At 36.5% G+C, this 23,644-nt stretch overlaps 1 protein-coding gene across 3 annotated transcripts in view; it reads right to left on the bottom strand.

Annotated features, from left to right (window-relative positions):
- FAM118B (family with sequence similarity 118 member B) overlaps positions 1 to 23,644 on the bottom strand; it is an 83,370-nt gene that overhangs the window by 21,601 nt on the left and 38,125 nt on the right. For all 3 annotated transcript variants that reach the window (XM_007495092.3, XM_056794580.1, XM_056794581.1), the window contains exons 3-4: positions 19,117 to 19,209; positions 11,029 to 11,281 (exon numbers count right to left, since the gene is read on the bottom strand). In XM_007495092.3, coding sequence (XP_007495154.1) covers positions 11,029 to 11,281; positions 19,117 to 19,202 — 339 coding nt within the window. In that variant the 5' untranslated portion in view covers positions 19,203 to 19,209. The remainder of the gene's footprint in view (positions 1 to 11,028; positions 11,282 to 19,116; positions 19,210 to 23,644) is intronic.

Genomic DNA, 23,644 nt, shown 5'->3' with positions numbered 1-23,644 from the left:
AATGAGCAAGATCCTACCAGTTTCTCAAGGTAGCACATTCCATTTTTTAATAGCTACAATTTTCAGGAATTTTTTTCTTATACCAAGCTTAAATTTGTTTTTTTTGCAACTTCCGACAACCATTGCTCCTAATACTGCCCTTTGGGGCCAAGTAGAAGCCTAATCTCTTTCATGTGATAGCCTATCAATATTTGAAGATAACTGTCACCTAAGTCTGTTGTCCAAGTCTTGTCAAGACTAAGCACCTTAGTGGTTTTCATTGTTCCTCAGATGACATTAAGTTAAGGTTCTTCATCATCCTAGTTACCCTCCTCTGGATGATATCCAGTTTTTTATTTTAAACCCATATCTTCTGTCTTGGAATCAATACTGTGTATTGGTTCCAAACAGAAGAGCAGTAAAGAAGAACAGCAGGACCCTTATTCACTTCCTTATTCCTAGATTCTATGCTTCTCTGAATGTAGATCCAGATTCTAATTGCCATCTGGTCTGCCAGAATATCCTATTGATTCCCAGTGAGCTTACAGCTGGGGCTCAATGAATGTTTTCAGACCTTTTTGGATAAACTGCTATCTTAGCCATGCTATCTACCCCATCTTATACTGGTGAGGCTAAGTTTTTTAATCCAGTCATAAAAATTTGTACTTAAACCTATGATTTCATCTTACACTTACATGCACTTTAGTGCTTTAACCTTCAATATAATTTTTGAACCCAGAATCTCTCATGCAGTACCTTATTATCAGTTTAGCATATTTGAAAAATTGATACGTATGACTGACATCTATGTCTTCATCCAAATAATTGATAAAATGTTAAATCCAACAGGGTCAATTAAAGATTCCTGGGATGTTTTATTGGAAACCTATTTTCAGACTGAAATCTAAGTAAGTTTTAACAATTCTTGTTTGGGTCTAGTCATTTAACCAAGTCTAAATTCCTTCACTCTACAGGTATCTCTTCCACAAGGAGGGAGTTTTATGGGCATGGCACCACTCAGAACCTGGAAAATCATAGTAAAATCCATTGGCCTTACTAATAATACCTTACTATAAAATTTAGGTTAAGTATTTGGTCATAGGCTGTATGTAGGTCAATGTTAAGAAAAACTACTGTATAAAAAAGAAAATTTAAAAATATGAAACAAATATGAGAAATTTAAAAAATAAAACAAATTTGGGGAGAATACTGAACGTAATGTATAGGTAATACTATACATAACAGTAAGTACATTTAATGCATTTAAGAGTTTCTAAACTTTTAAAGATATCTCTAGATTTCTAGCCTGTGTATATTGTCTTTTGGCTTTCACATTCTTTTCACAAACCATAACTTTAAAAAAGTGTATATTTATGGCATTAAGAGATAAAATATGTTGATATCATACATATATTTTATGTATTTGTGAGTTTCTTTTTCTGTATTGTTTAGGGACCTTCAAGTGTCATCTGCACCTTCTTCAAAACATCTCCAAAAATTCCCATTAATTTCTTATGCTGACTCATGATACACTGAAATCACGATGGGGAAAGTCACAATGTGGAAGGGATATCTGTACTTCTATCTAGCCTACATCTCTCCATCCTTTTTTCAGGAATAGCATGAGAGACATCACAAAGTACTGTGTAGTAAATTATATTTATAGTATTCCTCTGATCAGTTTAGTAATAGGAAAAAATGTTAGATTGCTCTTAATGAAGTCATGCTGGCTCTTTGTGGTCATGAATGCCCTTTCTAGAAGTTCATTAATGATCTCTTTAATACCATGGTATAGAATATTGGGGCAGTTAGGTGATGAAGTGGATAGAGAGACAGGCCTAGAGTTAAAAGGATTCATCTTCCAGAGTTCAAATCTGGCCTCAGACATGCACTGGCTAGGTGATCCTGAATAAGTCACTTGACTCTGTTTGCCTCCATTTCCCTCATCTGTAAAATGAGCTGGAGGATACCTCAGTATTTCTGCCAAGAAAACCCAAATGGGGTCACAAAGAATTAAATACAACTAAAAATGACTCAACAATAACAACAAAGAATTTTGTCAGGAATCAAAGTCAAGCTTATTATCTTATTAGTTTGAGACTTTAATCTTCTCTTTTTAGGAAAACTGGCACACATTTATTTAATAGCCCCTTTTCAGTTTTGCTGTACCTTTGCCATTTGTCATCCTCCTTCAATGGTTTAGTAACTATGTCTGACACGTATTTTAATACTCCAGGATATAGTTCATTTGGGCTTAGTACTTGAAAACAAGGACAGCTAGATATTCTTTCACTAGTTCTTTATTTATTTTGGGTATAAACTTCCTATTAGCTGTCCTTGTTCTGTAGTTTTTCAGTCCAAAGATACTTCTCCTTGGCAAGGAAATAAGCAAAATAAGATCCAAACATCTGCCTCATGTCAGGTCAGTTATTAATATCCTAAAAATCCCAGCCATACCTCTTTTTAAATCATTTTATCTTCAATAAAAACATCTGATTTCTTAATAATAGCAATAATTAATGTCATACAGTATTTGCAAAGTGCTTCACATGTTATCTCATTTGATCCTTAAATAATACAGTGATCTAGGTGCTATTAGCATCCCAATTTTGCAGATGAAGAAGCTGAGGTTGTGGTAATTTTCTTAAGAGGTCCCAGGCAGGTAAGTGGATAGTGTGCCATGTCTGGAATCAGAAAGACCTAAATTCAAATATGGCCTCATATACGTATACTTAACTTGTTTGCCTGTTTTTACAACTGAAAAATGGGGATAATGGCACCTATTTTCCAGGCTTGCTATTGAGGATCAAATGAGATCATATTTGTAAAGTGCTTAGCACAATGCCTGGTACACAGTAGTTATTTAATAAATGTTTGTTCTCTTTCCCTTCCCTTAACTGTGGGTATCCCCCCAAAGCTGTCCTGGGCCCTTTTCTCTTTTCTTTCTACACTGTTTCTACTGGTGATATCATCAGATTCCATGGGTTCAATTACTATCTTTATAACAATGTTTCCTAGATCTACATATCCAATCCTATCTATTCTCTTTTCCCCTCAACTCCAGTTACTCATCACCAACTACATGAATTACTTATGGATACTCCATTGGCTTCTCAACATTTCCAAAAGAGAAATCATTATCTTTCTCCCAGCATTCTTAGAGTAATAATAATAATAACAAAAGGTAGCATTTATATAGTGCTTTAAGGCTTACAAAGTGCTTTATGTGTTATATATAATTTGATTTTCCCAACCTTGTGAGGCAGGAGACAACTTTATATGAATGGTTAAGTGTTTTGCCCAGGGTCACATAGCTAGTGTCTGAGACAGGATTTAAAATCAGGTCTTCATGACTCCAAGTCTGATGATCTATACCACATACTTCTTCATCTAATATTGATGAAGGTACCATCATCCATCCTCCCACTCCACCAGTTTCGAAAGCTCCTCGACTCCTGACTCCTTATTCTCACCCCACATAACCAACAATTGCCAAATCTTATTTTTATCTTTACAATATCTCTTGTAGACATTTAATTCAGGCCCTCATCTCCCACTGGGGCTATCTAACTGGTCTTCCTGTCTCAAATCTCTACCTAACTCCAGGCCATTCTTCATACAGCTGCCAAAGTGGTTTTCCTAAAAGGTAGGTCTAGTAATGTCTCCCCTATTCTAACTCCATTGACTCCCTATTACCTTTAGAATCAACTATAAAGTTGTCTGGCATTTAAGGATCTTCACAATCTGGCCCCTTCCCATCTTTTGTGTTTTCACACTTTGGTAGAATGATACTGAGCTACTTCTTGTTCCTTGCCAAAGGAACTTGCTTCATCTCTGACCTCTATGCCTTTGTACTGCCTATCTCTCATGCCTAAAATGATTTTCCTTTTTGTCTTGGCCTTCTGACATGCCTGTCTTCTTTCAAGAGTCAACTCAAATGCCACTTTCTGAAGGAAGTTTTCCCTTGGTTACTTGAGCATTTCTTATTTCAGGCTATCTACTTTTAATATCTATTTACATGTTTCTTGCTCATTAGCTTATAAACTTTTTTAGGGCAAGGATTATTTTTGCTTTTGCTTTTCTGTGTATTTCTAGTGCTAAGTAAGCACTGTGCCAGGAATATAGTTAAGTGCTAAATTAATGCTCACTGACTAATTGATTTTTAATTGCCCCAAAACATGTTCAGGTACCCCAAATCCTATTTTTTTTAAACTTCTCTTGACCTTTCTATCTCATCCCACTACTGTACATCTTCCTTCCTATTCTTGAAAAAGTTGTTAATTCCAAAGTCATTATCTTAAGTTCTCAATAATCAATGAATCTGCTTCAAAAGTTATCAATGAACACAACTGCCAAATTTAATGATTTCCCCTTTGCCCTGCCATACTTATCCTGTTGAACCTCTCTCAACCATTGGATGTTGGCATTTACTCCTTCCTTGACTTAAGATACCACATTCTCTTGGATAGCCTATTTGTTTCTTTTTATAATCTTTTCTAACTTTTATGTATTCTGTTTTATCCTTAGCTCTTTTCTCCTCACTTTTCCTCAGCATATTTCTTCACCACAACTGCTTCTTTCATGACCTCTATGCAGCTGATTCCCGCAGCTACATCTCCAGCTCTCATATGTTCCAGAATCACATCTCCAATGCTTGGAGGACATTTGTCTCAACAGCATATCATGGAATCAGAACTGGAAGGAGCCTCAGGAGCCACCTAGTCTTTATCCATAGCTCAACAGAAGCCCCATCTACAACATATTAGACAGATAGTCATCCAGTCTTTGCCTGAAGGCCTTTAAGAAGGAAGAGACACACTATATTTGTAAAGGCAACTCACTTCACTTTTGGAGAGCCTTCTTATAAAGTTTTTTAATTACATCTTTACAAGTGGATGCCCAAACTCACAATGTCTGAAACGAAATTTACTCTTTCCCCTACATTTGTGTGATATCATTGAGAGCAAGTGTGATATGGCAGAATGGGTGATGGATTTGGAGAGTACTGAAGTCAGAGAAGTCAGATATGAATTCTAGCTCTACCACAAACAACTTGTTGGGCAAATTAGATAGTCTTTTTGGACCTCAGTCTCCTCGTATGTAAAACAGAAGTCTGGGCTAGATGACATCTAAGATCCTTTCCAGCGCTAAATACAATCCTGTTTATATAATCTAGTTGGTCATTTCACTGCTCTGCTTTAAACTCTTCAATGAGTTCTTATTAGGTAAAGTTTTAACATGGTGGCCTCATCCCCCACCCCAAGTCTGCCACAACTTCAGCATTTAAGACCTTCCATAATTTGGTATCATTATAGTTTTTTGGTCTTCCAAGGTGGTGGGTTTCCCTTCCTTGTACATACTAGGTAACTGAATGTTGGGTATGTAAAAGTGGGTAGTCCTTTCATTTATGGGTTGGACTAGATGACTGCTCAGTTCTCTACAAATTCTCCAATTCTATGATTCAATACAATTCCCTTCCACATAATCTAGAGTCTGGACAAATCATACTACTAACCATCTCCCAATATCCTTCTGTACTTTGCTGTCTTTGCTTTTTGTTCCTAATGTCTAGAGCAACTTTACGACCTCTGTGTTCACTCTTCAACCAAATTCCTACTCATCTGTTACAGCCCAACTCAAATTCCACTTTTCTGTATCTCTGATCTTCTTACAGTCAATAATGAGATCTTCCCTTACTTAGACTACCCAATGCATTTTTTTGTACTTGTATTATGTTAACTAGCCTGTAAAGTCCACAAAAACCATATTAAGTAAACTTCATATTTCAGTTAGTACTTAGCACAGTGTACAGCACAGTCTTCATCTAAGAAGTGTTTAAATTGAATTTCTTGTTATTTAATAAGTATCTATTAAGCACTATGTACAAGGTACTGTTTTAGATGGAGACTGTGGGAAACAATATTTAAACTCATGCTTTAAAAAAGAATTTTGAGATACTACAATGAAGTCAATTTTATGTAAATTCTTGGTAATAAAACATTTGGCCAAAGCTATTGTTTAAATAATAATAATAATAATCCTTAGTTCTAAAAATTGAGTTATTTCCCTAAGTCTTAAAATAATATTTATGAAAATAGTAACTTTATCAAATCCATCTATAATATGTGACCATGATTATACAGAGAAATAAATGTTATTATTTAACATTTATGTTCTGAAAAGTTATTTTCATATCATAGCACTTGGTACCTATCATACATTAAGTCTACTTCCCCAACTAACTCTAATTCTTTGTATACATATTTAATCACCCCTATTCAACTGTAAGTCCATTAAGGGCAGAAATTATGCTTTATCCCTTGATCTCTCCCACTACAGTGATGTACTGTGTACTTTGGAGGAATTTAATATTTGCTGAATGAAGATGGTAAAGAAACTAGAAATGTTAGAATGTATGTGCAGGATGATGCCCTAAAACAAATGAGTCATTTGTACCTTTCATTCTGATAGCAATCTACTATTTACCATGTCAGGTTCCAGAATTATTTCCTAATGTGGTCTCAAGCTTTCTTGCTTAAACTTCAAAGGACTAAACTATGTGGACAGGTAATCAATATTTAGTTCAGTCTTTCCTCAGAAAAATTTCCAGATCTTGTCTCCATATTTTCCTGATACCAAATTTCTAAGAAGTATGTCAGTTTTCTTGGTGTTATCTTAGTAGATTCAAAGGGAAAATTTTTATTTGCCTAATAATTTTTTCCTTTGATTTTCAAAATTAAAAACCCATATACACTGCAACAAAGAGATGGAATGGACTGTCAAAGGTCACATGTTCAGCTGATGGCATACAACTAAGAAAGGAATTGGATTTAATTCACTATCCCATTTTATCATCAGACCTTACCATATGGTCAAGGCTTTCTCCTAGGGCTAAGTGAAGCTCCAATTAATATATTCTTACATTGCTGGTGATGTGTAACAATTTTTAAACCCGTTTAATACATATAGTAATGAAATATAGACATTTTTGAGACCAAAAAGCTGTACACACAAATAGCTAAGATGAAACAATGCCTATCCATACTCTATACAGAAGGAACAATTTCAACAGTAGCAAAGAAGTATTTAGAATGGCTATCACCTAACTTTATCAGACAAACATGTAAATGGCTCTTTTAAAAACAGAAACATTTTTCTTCTAAAAATAACCTCCTTGTTGAGTTTTATAGTCACAGTCTATATACTGACACTGCTTATTCATTTTATGCTCTCTAGTTTTATTACTCTGCTAAAAGGTGATAGTACTCAAGGGTTAAGCAGGTAAGACATGAGGGTGTGGAATATCCTTACTTCTAAGAGAAGGCGGGTAAAGGCTAAAAATTAGAAATGAATGCTCTGATTCATCCATTCATGATCAATTACTGTTACATCTAAATTTTCTTGAGCTGTGAATACATAAGGGAAGGAATGTATACTTTTTTGCAAGTTGAAATGATTTCTTCAGAATCAAGTAGATGTTTTTCTCCCCTAAAGTTGGTTGACATTATAACTGATTTAATTTCCCACCAATGGTCTTTATGTAAGGGGATTAGGAATATAAACACAGATGTTTCAATGGTCAAGGAACCAGAAATACCAAACTCCCACGCAACTTAAAAAAAAATAATAAATTTCCTCATTCATTTAAGATGGAACATTAAATTCAATTTTACATTCCCTTTAAACTTGTCTTTCATCAACTATATTCTACTACTCACTGTCCAAAAAAATGCCTGAGATTTTTCTTAAATTTTCTTCTCTATCTAGGCTAAACATTTACATAAATTTTATGTAAAAACAGTCCATAATGAATTTATTCACTCAGCACCAGGCTTTAGTTGGATGTATTTTCTTTAAAAAGTGGTTGATTTTAAGAAATACGTTTTTTCTTTTTTACTCTCAAGTAGAACAACCCTAGTGGGCCTATTCAGTCAGTTTAATGTTGCCAACAGGGCACTTTATTGAGTTTTAGGTGACTATAAGAGGGAGAACCCACCATCTCTCCAAGCAACCCAATCTACCAGAAAGCTATCTGAAAGCTGAATGGATTGCCCTGAGAAGCAGTGGGTTCTCCCTCAAACACTGGGTCTTCAAGTAAAGGCTTATGACTGCTAGTTTAGGATGTTATACAGGGGATTTCTGTTCAGGAACAAATTGAACTAGATGGCTTGAGGTCTCCTTCAACTCATATTCCTTAGTACTATTGAGAGTGTCATAGCTAAGGTAATGTTGTGAAACAGGTGAACTCTGGATTCCAACTTAAAATATGCCTTCCTGATTCAACTACCTAAATTTTCTACATTAACAGTGTACTTACTGCTTTCCTATAAGCTCTCATTTACCATATCCAGTCAATTGCCAAATCCTATCATTTCTACTTTTGTAAGCTTTCTTGTATAGGTCCTCTTCTATTTTCTTTCTTTTTTAAACTCTTACCTTCCATTTTGGAATTAATACTGTATACTGGTTCTAAAGCAAAAGAGGTTAGGCCATGGGGGTTAAGTAACTTGTCCAAAGTCATACAGCTAGGAAGTGTTTGAGGCAAGATATTGTCACTACTACAATGAAGGCCCTCATCATCTCTCACCTGAGCTACTGCAATATTCCAGTTGGTCTCACTGCCTCAAGTCTTTTTATTCCAGTCCCTCCATCACTCAACTGCCAAACCAAACTTCCTAAAGTACAAGTCTGACCATATTATTATCCTATTCAATCAATTCTAGTAGCTCTCTATGGCCTCCAGAATGAAATAGAAAACCCTTGTTTGACTTATAAATCCCTTCATAACCTGGCCCCTTTTCTACCTTTCCAGTTTTTTAAAATATTATACCACTCCACATACTCTGTGATCCAGGGACTCTGTCATCTTTGTTATTCTTCAAACATGACATTCCATCACCCACCCCACTCTGACTGTTTTCAATGTATGTCCTCCATGCTTGGAACTCCCTCATTCTTATCTCTGCCCTCCTGGCTTCCCTCAAGTCTCAACTTAAATCCCACCTTCTGTAGGAGGTCTTTCCCAATTCCCCTTAATGCTAGTTAGCTGCTGGCTATCTCTATAATCTATCCTGTACATATTGTGTTTGTACATAGTTGTTTGAGGCTGTCCCCTCCTCATTATAATAGCAAGCTCTCTGAAAGCAGGGACTATCTTTTCCCTTTCTATATTGCCCAACAGAGTTTATTTAGCACAATATCTCAGAGTAGGTGTTTAATAGATTCTAACTGACTGACTCTTTACAAATCTTAGTGTTTATGCTACAGCAGTGATGGTGAACCTATGTAATACATGCCAATGATGGCACACAGAGCCCTCTCTGTGGGCATGCTCAGGTCCCTTGCTTGGCCTGCTGGGAGCCTGGCCCTGCCCCTGAACTAGCCTCTCTCCACCATTGCAGGGGTAGAATATGGCCAGCCCAGGGCCAGTAGCCTGGTCCTGCCCCCTCAAACACAAAGGGAGGGTATGGGGCACTGGAACCTGCCCATGTAACTCGGTCCTGGCTTGACCAGCCTGTAGCCTGGCCCCAACTCAAAATATAGGGGTGGGTGGTACACTGCACAGAGCCAGGGAAGGCATGGCACCGGGTCCCTAAAAAATTCAAAAAGGTTCACCATCACTATACTATAGCATCTTAATGCCAATTAAGACTATCCTCATTTTAAAAAAAGAAAATTATTGGAACAAAGAAGTGGGAAAAGTGCAAAAGCACAGGCAATGAATTAAGTTGGAAGAAATTACTTTATGTGGCTCTCTTATGGTTAAATTTAAAATCAATAACCTCTTTCCAACACGGTTTTCAAAAAGTTTTTTTCATTGTCAATTAATTTTTCAATGAGAAAAGGGCTATATTTTCTGATCTATACATCTACTTGACAAAGTGAAAGATAACACATTCCATATCTTTTGCTTCTTCTAGGTAGTCCTCACTTCCACACAAGTGAATTCTGATTTTTAGAAAAGCAAGATAAGGCAACTCCTACCTCATTTCTAGAGTTTGTCAACTTAGCACCAGCAAAAACCAAAACCAAAACCAAAACTGCAAAACACAGTACCTCTAAATTTGTGGGAAGGTGCTTATTAAACAGGAAAAAACCAAAACCAAATCTGGAGCTCTTCACCACTAAAATGCTAAAAATCTTTCTATATGTAGTAGAAATTGCTAAAAGGATTTTGGTTTGGGTAAAAAAAGCTTTACAGATTTTATAGTGCTGAGTGTATGGAAAAATCAATACAAATCAATCACCACTACTGGAAAAACCCAAAGCACTCATTATATTTGATATCAGTAGTGATCCTTGAATATATTCTCAAGACTAAGGAAATCAAAACGAGGTTAAGATAAACCAGATTAAGTAAGTTCCATAAATAGCAATAGTATTGAATAGTCTTAGAACCTCAGGGTCAGAAGGTTCCCCCCCAAAAGCCATCTAATCTAAATTATATCTTTTAACAAGAATCCTCTCTATGAAAAATAGCCAACCATTCTTTGACTTCCAGTGAAGGGAACTCACTATCTTCTGAGGCTAACTATACCTCTGGTTCCTCCCATTGGCCATTTTAGTCATTTTCCTCTAGACAATATCCAATTTATCAATGTCTTTCCTAAAATTTGAGGACCATAAGTGAACACAATACTTCAGATGTGGTTTGAAGAGGGTAGAATACAACAGAACTGTTGCCTCTATAATTTTACACTATGCCTGTTAATGCAGCCTAAGATTGCACTAGTTAATTTGGCTGGGTTACACTACAATCTTGCATCAAACTCACAATTCACTTGAGCCATTAGATATAATTTTTATATATGTCTCTGACATACTGCACTTCTAAAGTTGATTATTTATCATCCAAGTATAACACTTTATACTTATTCCTATTAAATTCATCTAATTAGATTTGCCTCAAAATTCTAGCTTTTTGAAGCAAGAGGCTACCAATGTGATTAAGCTTTTTGAGTTGCAACTGGACAGACAGCCTTGCTCTATAGTGAGAGTACCACTATGGATTTTGAGAAATGAAGAATGTCCAAGCATAAGGACACTCACAGGAGACAGTTTCTGGATAAGGTCATGGGCAACATGGACGAGGTTCTTGTCTTCATGGAGACATTTCTGAAATTTTTTGCTCTCTTCATCTTCAAGGAGATCAAAATCAATAGCAGCATCTAGCAGGGCCTGAATTAATCCCTTCCATGACTTCAAAGCTGGAACTTGAGGTGCAACTGCAGCACTGATGCCTGTTCCAATGACAAGCACTAGTTCCCCAGGCTTCTTAGATTTTAAACTTGGGAGAAGCTTCCTGCAGAAAAAGCACATTTGAGAAATTAGTTTTCCTAATGCACTGGCCTGGGAGTGTTTCTCCCCTATGCAAAAACACTCAGAAGTTTTTGCTCAAAGTATAGAAAGCAAATTCCTTAGGTATTTCAGTCCTCATTCTGGTTCCAATTTATCTATCTTAATTGATCTTACAGTACTCCCCTTTATGCCAAATGAGTACTAAATATTCCCCAATTTTATGCTTAACTCTCTGCATCTGTGTCAGTTATTGATTGAACATCTTTCACATCTCTACCTGCCATAATTCTTAGACTTCCAGGCCCAGCTCAGGTACCACACTCTATGACTTTTACTACTCTCACAGTAAAAGTGATGTTTCATTCCTCAAATTTTCTTAGGAAATTGTCCATGTTTGTCCTTATCTCACTCTACCTTACATCCTACTATATATGTAATGTTGCATATCCCCATTAAGTTTATGCTCACAAAGCATTTTACAGTTTTATTTCATTTGATCCTCCCAAAAGTCCAGAGAGGGAGGCACTATAGGTATTATCCTCATTTAACAGATAAGGGAATAGATAAGATAAGTTCAGTAAGATAAAGTGATTTGCTCCTGGTCACAAGAGCTGCTGTCTGAGGCTGATTTTGAATTGAGCTTTCTCCTGACTTCAAGTTCATGTTCTCTCTATACCAAGCTATATCTGACATAAAAATATCTTGATATTAAACAACACATTTTTGTTGAACTGAAAAGACCTGACTCAGAAAAAAATGATCAACTAAGAAAACATCTTTCACAAAAACTATAGAATCTAAAACATTTTACTCCAAAATACATGAAGCACATAGAGCTGAGTATCATGAAAATGTCTGCTAACAACACAGCAAAAACTAGCTTTAGGAATTAAAAATAATCCTGAAGTTGACTCTTCTTTTATGATCACTCACTCTTTAGAAGAAACAAAAGTGACAGAAAAGATCCCAAGATTATAGTTCAGCGGGGTAATATAGGTAGTTTGACTTTTAATTTTAAAAAATTAACCTTAGGATAAAAAGAATGAATTTACCATTGATCCAGCCATTCTGGAGGGCAATTTGGAACTATGCCCAAAGGGTGATAAAAGACTGTCTGCCCTTTGATCCAGCTATAGCACTGTTGGGTTTGTACCCCAAAGAGATAATAAGGAAAAAGACTTGTACAAGAATATTCATAGCTGCACTCTTTGTGGTGGCTAAAAATTGGAAAACGAGGGGATGCCCTTCAGTTGGAGAATGGCTGAACAAATTGTGGTATCTGTTGGTGATGGAATACTATTGTGCTAAAAGGAATAATAAAGTAGAGGAATTCCATGGAGACTGGAACAACCTCCAGGAAGTGATGCTGAGTGAGAGGAGCAGAACCAGGAAAACATTGTACACAGAGACTGATACATTGTGATACAATCGAAGGTGATGGACTTCTCCATTAGTGGCAATGCAATGTCCCTGAACAATCTGCAGGGATCTAAAAAATACTATAAACAAGCAGAGGATAAACTGTGGGAGTAAAAACACCGATGAAGAGCTACTGCTTGACTACAAGGGTTGAGGGGATATGACTGAGGAGAGACTCTAAATGAACACTCTAATGCAAATACCAACAACAGGCAAATGGGTTCGAGTCAAGAACACATGTGATAACCAGTGGAATCGCGCATCGGCTATGGGAGAGGTGGGGGGGGGGGAAGAAATTGATCTTTGTTTCCAATGAATAATGTTTGGAAATGACCAAATAAAATAATATTTACAATTAAAAAAAGTAAAAATAAAAATAAATTTTCTTTTATAAAAAAAAAAAAGAATAAATTTACCCCAGTTGTGTCCATGGAATCCAAAATGGAGGCCTGGAAGGAATGGGAGTTACTATGGTTCTGAAAGAACTGAAGACCCACACATCTAATCAAAGAATATGTGCTGCATACCAATGCTTGTTTCTAGTGAAAATCTGCCTTGGAGCATGCAATAAAGCAATTTACTAAACACAATCATAACAGTTTTTTTAGGTAAGCAGATTAGAACCCTAGTCACATTACAATGCTTTTCTTAATTCAAGTTCTCAAGTATACAAGATAAAAAAAATTTCTAAAGGCCAACTTGCTACTTAATTTTTGTTAAAAATATTTTTATTCAAGTAGTCTTCTCCCACATATTTGCCCAAGTTATTATTATTTTTTAAAATCCCTACTTTCTGTCTTTGTAACAACTCTAAGACACAAGTGTAAGGGCTAGACAAATAAGGTTAAATGAGTTGCTCAAGGTCACATAGCTAGGAAGTATCTGAAGCCAGATTTGAACCCAGCTCCTCCTGACTCCAGGCCTGGTGCTCTATCCATGTGCCACTTAGCTGACCTTGTCTTTGCTTATATTATAAGAAATGAATAGAATCATTTAAATAATGGTTACATAACATAAATTATAGGATTATAGATTTTTAAATTGGAAAGGACTTTAGAGACTACTTAATCTAATCCTCTCTTACAGATGAGAGAATATAGTGAGGTTAAGTATCTTGTTCATGGTTACATATTTAATAAATATCAGAAGCAAGATTTTCTGGTTTCTAGTCCAGCATTCTACCTACTATCCCACACTGTCCAGGGAAAGATCGGAAAGGGTAGTATGATATGGTTTGACAGATGAATTTCAGAATTAAGGATTATGGGGATGAACACTGGTACTGAGATTAAGGGTTTGATCATCACTGTATGTGGGGAAGTCAGGGGGCAAACTGGAAGAAGGTTGTGGGAAAAGCAGAGGAAAAAGACAAATGGATATAAGCTGAATAATTTTAAGAAAATCTGAGAATTAAACTAGTGAAGGGGGTCAATGGCTGAATTTGAGGGAAAAAAATTAAGGAAAAATCTAAAGAACAATTTCTAGGCCCATGTATGGGTGTAAATTCTAAATTGTAAGAGAACTAGGTTTGAGGATAATTAAAGAAAAGCAAAGAGTATTACAGAATAGAACCTGAAGAAGTAGGCTTAAGAATGACAAAGATAGGGGGCAGCTGGGTAGCTCAGTGGATTGAGAGTCAGGCCTAGAGATGGAGGTCCTAAATTCAAATCTGGCCTCAGACACTTCCCAGCTGGGTGACCCTGGGCAAGTCACTCAACCCCCATTGCCTAGCCCTTACTACTCTTCTGCTTTGGAACCAATACACAGTACTGATTCCAAGACGGAAGGTAAGGGTTAAAAAAAAAATAAGAAAGATAGGGGCTATATAGCACAGAGGATAAAGAGCTAGACCTGGAGCCAGGAACCGGGCTCAAATCTAGCCTCCAACACTTCTTTGCTATGTGACCCTAGGCAAGCCACTTAACTCTGATTGCCTAGTATTCTGAAGCTTTTCTGTTTTAGCACTGATAAGAAAGTAAAACTTCAAAAATGAACAACAAGGATAAAATATTTGGCAAAGACAAGGCAGCTGGGATATACAGTGGATAGGATGTTGAGTCTGGAGTCAGGAAGACCTGAGTTCAAATATGACCTCAGAAAGTTCATGGCTGTGTGTGTCACTTAACTTTATTTGCCTTAATTTCCTCATCTGTAAAATGATCTGGAGAAGGAAATAGGAAATCATTCCAGTATCTTTGCCAAGAAAATTCCAAGTGGGACAATAAAGAATTCAACTATACTGAAAAACAACCAAACAACAAAGGAAACAGAAATAAAACTTCAATTAGAAAAAATGGATTTGAGGTAGAAGGAAATTTTAATCCTTATTCAAGAAGATAGAGAATGGAAAGGGTTACACAGAAAAGGCAACAAAAAGGAAAACTGTATGATTAGAGCTTAAAAACAGATTTGAGATTCTTCCTTAAGAAGAAAGCCAAGTACTGGACATTTCAAAGAGAAAGGAGTTAGTTTTGATACCAATAATGAAATAATAGAACCAGAGAAGCTATCAGGTGGAAAGATGATTTAGAAAGAGTCAGAAGACAAAGAGAATAGTAATAGTGGTTGGTTATTCTTGCGTAAGGGGTACTGAAGCAGTTATTTGTTGGGCTGATAATAGAGATGTCTGTTGTCTTCTTGGGGCAAGATATAAGAAAACTTTGGACAAATTAAGGAAAAAATATGAAGAACAAACTCCAGTATTCTTAGACCAAAATATAACAGAAAATCTCCCAAGACTTTAAGTAGATTAAACCTCAACTTTTGGTGATTCATGTTGTCACAAATGGTATTTCCAGAACTAACGTAAAAAGTGTTGCCAATGAATAGAAAGCTTTGGGAAGGAAATCGAGGACCACGAGGCAGAAATCATGTATTCATTACTGCTTGATTGAAGATAAGAAATGCAAAAGAGAAAAATTAAGTTAGAAAGTGAACAGCTGGCTAAAAAGCTGGTATCTGGGAATGAGATTTAGATTTCTGTATCATGGCTTACAATATAGAACTAGCAAAGATTCCTGGCCAGAGATGGAACATGCCTAATGCAGGCTGGTAAGAATGTATTTTCATATATATATTCCCGAAGTTAAAAACAATAGCTACAAAGAAAGAATAACAGATAATAATCTTGTAAATTTACAGAAAACATGATACAAGAAGGGAGCGCATGGTCTCATTGCCTGTCCACAAATGCCTAAAGATTAGGAAATAAACAGGAACTGAGTTCCTAATGGAAAAGGGGGGAAATTTGACTTCACAACTGAGACTTGGTAGCTCATGATGAGATTATGGCTCTGGATGGGTATAGCTTATTCAAAAGAAATAATATCTGTAAAGTAGGGGCAAAGTAGGTATATTAAGAAAACACAGGGTCAGCTAGGTGGCTCTATGGGTACTGAGGCAGGCCTACAGACAGGAGATATTGGGTATAAATCAAGTCTCAGACACTTCCTAGCTGTGTGACCCTGGGCAAATCAGTTAATCCCCACTGTATGCCCCTTACCTCTCTTCTGCTTTAGAATCAATATTTAGTATTGATTTTAAGAGAGAAAGTAAGGATTTTTAAAAAGAAAAAAAAAAGGAAAATATATTCATGTGAGGAAATCTAGGAAACAGTGGGAATCATGATGTAGAGGTTTTGGGTGGTTACAGGAAGAAGAAACAAAAAATAATTTTGACATCGAAATGACAAAATTGTTCTGTAATATTACAGAAGACCTGGACAGAGAGAATTAAATCAAGTGACTTGGAAACAGATCAAAATTGTGGAATGGCAGTATAACATGATAGTGATGAGGGACTTCAATTATATGCAGATATCTACTAGTGCTTTCTCTTTCTACCAAAAGCAAAGCAGCCAATATCTTGACTTACCTTAGTGGTAATGCTGTCCTTAGAAAATGGAGAAAACAATAAGAGGAAATTTTAGTTTGGATCCAATGCTCACTAACAAGGAGAAACTGGCTGCTGAGGTAGAAAGGATGAGAATGTTGGGGAAATGAAGGGAAGGGATCACTTCTAGAGTTTGGGACAAAGGACAGGAAAGCCAAGACATGGTTTGACATGTACTCTATATATTGAGAAAGCAGATTTTAATGAAGTTCAGAGGAAGGAAAGTAGGTTCCCATGCACTAAAATAAAATGCTTCAGAGGAAGTCAGCCCAGGAGAGATGGGGGATGTTCAAAAAAGAAATTCTGAAGACATAAAGGGAAATAATTCCAATATGAAGGAAATAGGGGATTTTCCTAAAGATACCAGTGTGAACATAAAACTCACTCATCAACTTGTATTTTAAAAGAAATATAAAGATAGAAACAATGCCTGGCAGCAGAAGATGAATAGCATAAATGCATGGCTGGGTCCAGTAAAAATTTTATCAGGAATGATAAAAATCATAATAAATTCTGGCTGGTATGGGAAACTAAGGGCAACAAAAGGATTATGTTTTGCTCTTTAAAGCTCAATTGGGAGAGAAAGGAGGATCAAAGAAGGGATAGGGCCTTTGCTTCGGGTGGACAGGCTGATGATAATTGACAAGAGAGAAGGTAGAGTTGCTTGACTTTTATTTCATTCCTGTTTTTTCTTCAAAGGAGAATGACCTTTTACACTGGAAATGACAGAACAAAAATGATAATAAGGAGATAATACTGGAAGGAATTCCTGAATAGATCTATTTGAGTATTTTTCTTCTAAGGAAGATGATCTTTGCACTGGAAATGACAGAAAAAAATATTTCTATTAGGGAATTCACATATGAAAGAAGTAAAAGATACCTTACTGGCCACCCTGATGAATTCAATTCACTTGACCTAGATGAACTGAAAGTCTTGAAAGAACTGGCAGAGGTGATTATTTAGCTATTGTTAGTGATTACAGGAAAAAATACAGAAATCAAGAGAGGCACAAACAACATGATTGGAGGAGGGCAAATGTTGGCTCAATTTAAAACAAATTAAAAAAGGAAGGTCTGTCACTGAACATGACGTTAATTCTTATGAAAATTTGGAAGGAAAGTGTAATAACAAATGGCCATCATCATGGTTTCATCAAGAACAGGTCCTGTCAAACTAATCTCATTTCCTTTTTTAATAGGATTGATGTTTGACCTTCATTTTTGAAGAGGACCAATGACATCATGGAGTGATGTCTTAACTTGTATATGAATTGGATTTAAGGTAGAGTTTCATAAAGTAATAAAAGTTTCACTCTCTCTTCCAGAGTCATCCAAGTCCAGCGGCAAGATAAATGTGAGGATGATTGCTGATGGCCCAGAATGGAGTAGATGACTTTGACTCTGACCAATCTCTAAGTTCTCCACAGTGCCTGCTTTAATTGTCTTTGAGTCTGTTGGAACAAACTGTTCTCATCTGCCCATTCCACTGAAGGATGTCTTCACATGCTTGAAGCAGACACACCACTAACTAACCAATGGGTTGGTGGTCATCAGTTACCCTCAACTTGGTCTGGCCCAAGACTTGTTGAGACATTTTACCAGGTATATGAGTGTTCAAGGAGGACTAGTAGTACCTCTGGTATGAGAACTTGCTGAGCCCTTTTCAAGGCTGCTCATCTACCTTTGATGTCCATCTGGCACTCAAGTTTCATGTGGCCACACCCAGGTTTGATAGGACTATTAAATTAGTAAATGAGGGATATGGTATGGATATAGATTACCTAAATTTTAAATAAACTAGATTTATAAAATTAAGTCCTATTATTCTTGTGAAGAAGAGAGAGAAATATGGATTAGACAATAGTACAATCAGATGGATTCAACCTATGGCAGGAGGATTTTAGTAGAACATCACAGGGATCGCTATTTAGCTGTTTAACATGTTTCTAATGATTTGAATAAAGAAATAGAAGGTATGCTTATAAAATCTTCAGATGACACAAAAGTGAATGGGAAAGCTAAGACAGTGAATGCCAGGGTCAGGATCTAAAAGGATCTTAACAGGCTAGCATTGGGCTGAATCTAATAAGATGAAATCCAATAGAGATAAATTTAAAGTCTTGAGGAGGGAGGTATAGATAGACAGAAGTTGTTTTAGAAAAGATCTGGTTGTTGTTTTTTTTTTTGGGGGGGGGGGGCGCGTTGTGGTTTGCAGACTTTATATCAGTTAGCAGTGTGAAGTAGAAGCCAAAAAAGCTAATGAAATTTTCAGCTTCATTACAAAGGTAACAAACTATTACTATCACTACTTTCCTTCTCTCCCTTAACCTCATTATATGAAAAAGTACGAAAAAAGCCCAAAAACAAACCAAAAAAACCTCAGCTCAAGGCTCAAGCATCTCTGCTCTGACAGCTTTTAACAACATGAATTGGATGAAAAATCAAACATGCTAAGTAGATGAAACATGGAATAGACTACTCCTCTGTATCATTACCTTTGTTCCTGAGGTTCTATTCTCTTCCTTACCTGGGTTTTTTGGTGGGGGGTGCTCCATCACTGAAGTATCCAAAAATATCGTCTATATCAGAGGGCTGGCTCCCTGTAGAAGCCATCCAGTTTCTAAAATAGATTAAACATAGGAACTAAGATATTATGGTTCAGATCAACCCAAAAGTATACCGCTGAGAAATTCAGAGATAAATATACACTAGATTTCCTAAGTCTTACATTTTATTTTATTTTTAAAAAACCCTTACCTTCCATCTTGGAATCAATACTGCGTATTGGTTCCAAGTCAGAAGAGTACTAAGGGATAGGCAATGGGGGTCAAGTGACTTGCCCAGGGTAACACAGCTAGGAAATGACTGAGGCCAGATTTCTTTGCCAAACCAAAATTGCCTCAAGAGAAAAGAAAAATGAAAATGAAATTTTCAAATAAAAAAACTCACAAATTATACTATCATTTCATTGAAAGGAATAGATTTCCTTGAAACAACAGAATTTTTGAATTTCTTGATGCCAATTTGTTTGTTACTTTAGAACCCAACTAAATTCTGGAAATTGGCCAGGATCCACAGATGTTCAACATTTTGCCAAGCTTAAGATTTTTGGACATACTAAAAGCCCCCTATCAGACACCTGTCAACAGTTAAAGAAACCATTAGGTCAGGAACAGAATGTACAACATAGGCACAATATACAAATCGATTACTCATAAGACATTACTCAGTTTCTGGGCAATTTGGGACGTTTCCTTTTTTTTACAAAAAGCCTGAACATTTAGTCAGTTTCATATGCTTTTGCTTCCTTTGCAGGACACTATACAGATGTGGACAGATCAATAACTGATATGATGAGCTAAGTGAAAAAAAAAACAGATATGAAAATGACCAAAGCAGCAAAATTTAGATATACTGATAGTTTAAGGTTGGTAAAAGCAACAATAACAACTTGAGAAAGTTGTTAAAATGTTAGGGATTATGTTCCCCTTCAACGTGGGAACAATATTTTTGTAGAAACATACAAAAATAGAGATGTTAAATCTTATGCCTAATTGTCTCTTTTAGTATTTTTGAGGACATATTATGATTTGATCTTTTAAATAGCATATTATTTTATGCTTCTGGGTTCTTGTAAGCAATGCCAGTACAGTACAAGCTAATAGGTCCTATTAAACAATCAATCAACTAGAATTTATTAATCCCCTATTATATGCTAGGCCTTGGGAATACATGTACAAAGAACATGACAATTCATTAGTATATGTAATATATAAGTAGCTTAAATTATAACAAGGGGCAACAAATGCATATTTAAAAAACATGTAAAAAAAACAAACCAAAAAAAACCCAAAAAACCCCCATATATAGTACTGTCAACTTAAAATCTGGAGACCCCAATTCTGCCCCAGTTCCCTAGAGAATTGAACCTGAGGTGAATTTCAATTTCAGATTTAGCCATTTCAGATTGAACAATGGACCTTAAGGTACTTAAATAGTTCTAGTTGGATGGAACTAGAAGACCTAAATTAAATGTTAAATACTCTTTTGTCCTGGTAGTTTCTCCCATTGTATCAAAGTCCTTTCCAACTGCCCAGCCCTCAGTTGGACCCTTCCCTTTTGTATCCATTGTAAAGCATCAGCTTCTCCCTAATAATCCTTATCTCAGGATTCCCATTTCCTTGTAGCCATGGTAAAAGTCAATCAATCAATCAATCAATCATACTTCCCTGTCATTAGTTCCCCTAATGGTATATAAGTACCCCAAGTTCTATTGTTCTTTGGAGGATCATCTAGTGCAGTGATCCTCTCAGAGATATTGTTGCCAGAGTGCAAGTCTTTGGCTCTGTGTGGTTTTAGGCACTTGACTTTGTGGTGGACTAATATTGAACACTATCTCTTCCCTGAATAAAGATTTGGATTTTTCTGACTACTTTAGTAGTTTTGTGTTTTTTATAAGTTTAACAGTATAGATAAAAAGTGAATCTAGATATAAACAAATTAGTTAAGAATAAGGTAGTGTGGGAAGTGGGGTATTCACTAGCAATTGGAAGGGACAAGAAAAGGCTTAATGACAAAAATTTCCTTCGGTTGCATATTAAAAAGATTTTTTTTAATGACTTTCCTGTTTCTTACATTACCCAGTATCACATGTATTCCTCTTCCTCCCCCTCTCTGAGAGCCATTCCGTATGATAAATATTACTTTTTTGGGGGGAGGGGGAGGAAAAAAACTTAGGACAGCAGATCAATATATCAAGAAAGCTGGGAAAACATATGCAATGTTTAACAATTTGACACTCCCACCTCCTTGAATTGGTGGGTTGGGGATGTCTTCTCATATCTCTACGTTTGAACCCTACTTGAATGTTAGCTATGGTATATATTATTTTCTTGGCTCTACTTACCTTACTCAGCATCCATTCAACTCAATAAACATTTTATGTGCCAGGCACTGTTATAGTTATAGTAGTAGTCTCTCGGTAACCGAGAATGACGATTGTCTTTGTGTGTTTTCATCTATGGTGTATAGATGAGTGTGCACAAAGATACTTGTGCCTGAAGGAGATTCAAGTGGAAAAGTCGATGCACAGAGACAGTCCCACTCTCTTGGCGTTGGAAGCCTGGGTCCAGTGGCACGAAAAGTCATTACACCTGGAGACTTCCTCAGCTGCATTGGATGGCCGTGTTGTCTTTTGTGCTCCAACACGCCCTGAGCACTCCACAGTGCTTTGCTGCATCGCCATCTCAGCCGTTGAATCTTCTTATTGGTTTCTTCTGTCTGTTCGGCCGAAGCAGTCTTCACATGCTGGGTGAGCAAAGCCCTGGTTCACCAGGGGTCGACGACCCGATGGCTACCCTCACAAGGTTTGGCCGGCCTGTCGAAGCCGTTGCCCGGGGTGTGGCCGCTGCTGCATGCTAGCAGCTACTGGGAGCCACAAGTGAGAGCTGGGTGTCAGGTGTATAACAATATATGTTATACACAGATAAATAAATACATGATAATTTGAATGTGGGAAAAACACTAACTAGAGTAGAGGTTATTGTTTGTTTGTTTTAAATTCTTACCTTCAGCCTTAGAAAAAATACTGATTGTATTGGTTCCAAGGCAGAAGAATGGTACGGACTAGTCAACATTTATAACCACCACTCAACTATCTTTATAGAAGTTACACCTTACTTGAAGCCATAGCTTATATACCTAAATATGTGTAGAGTATGATGACTGACAATACTACAAAATAGGATATCAATTGTTTTTTGAATGGGAGACTTAAAAAAAAAAACCCTGCAAGTATACTGATGTAGATTTGTATAGTAAATTTTCTTTTCCATTAAAATATTGTAAAAACTCATCATCTGAAGCTAGACTGAGTTCCCCACCCAACTATTTCTTTAAAAAGGCTCAGCAGACATTGATCTCAATTTAATTATTTTAAACAGATATTATTAGCATTTTCTCACTTTAAAGTATGTAAGGGGTAAAATTAGGGATTATTGACTGAATATATTATACTAGTGGTTGCCAGGGATTAATTCAATCCCAATAAAATGCTCAAGTCAGTTTGGGATTTTTATGGTGGTTTAATTACAATAAAAGGAAGAAATTAAGAAGAAGAGAGGGAGAAAAGGGTATAAGATTTCTCCAGCCTAGCCTAAGCTAAGGAAAGTTCAGAGAACTCAGCCATGAGGCCTCCTCAGAAGATTAAAACTAGCTCGGCTTCCAGCCATAAGGTCTACTCTGAGATGAGGGTCCTCCTAAGAGGATAGTGCTTTAAGAGGTAATGGAAAGGAGGAATCAGTCTAACCACTCACCCAGGTCGCTCAGGGAAGACACCTCACCTAACCCACGCTACAGAGCTTCTCCAGTCACCTCACCAGCAAGCTGCAAACTGCCAAACCACCAAGATGCCCAGCAAGCTGCCACAAGCCACACAAGCCAGAGAGAGAACCACGTCTTTGCGAGAGAGCCCAGAGAGAGGAAGTGATGTGAAATATATAGACTGTTCTTTACATTACTTCCTGTGTCTTACATGTATCAATGGTAGCTTAAGCTTGACTTAGGACAGCCCGGGGGTCTGTCAGTTGTTTCTTATTTGTCACTTGCTAGCACATGTCTGCCATAGGCCATCCTCCTCAACACTTAATCCTTAAGTAGGAGTGTATACATTCCTGGTTGCTAGGATTTTAAAGACTAATCAGGGTGGAGAAAATCTAAAATTCACAAGTATGTCCTTTGTTTCCAGGTTACTTTTAAAAGATTTAGAATCTTGTAAATGACACACTATTATTCTTTTCTTTTGGTCTTTTATGCATATCTTGATGGGCATACAAGGACTAATGTCTTTGGATTAATTCTATACAGTGCTTTGTATTTATGTCATACACAACTGAATGCTAAAATCATCTTATAATGGTGGTCAATCATTTAGAAAGGCTGGAAGAAATTTTTTTCCTCTTGATGATGACATGCATTATACTTGTCACATTCTATCAATCATTACTATGAATTTACCAACTTCCAGACACAATTTATACTGTTTCCAGCAAAGATAA

This window comes from Monodelphis domestica, chromosome 4 (genome assembly GCF_027887165.1).
Source record: "Monodelphis domestica isolate mMonDom1 chromosome 4, mMonDom1.pri, whole genome shotgun sequence".
In the NCBI taxonomy this organism is placed as follows: Eukaryota; Metazoa; Chordata; class Mammalia; order Didelphimorphia; family Didelphidae; genus Monodelphis; species Monodelphis domestica.
The sequence above is the reverse complement of the archived record's forward strand: the minus strand, read 5'-3'. Positions and strand labels throughout refer to the sequence as shown.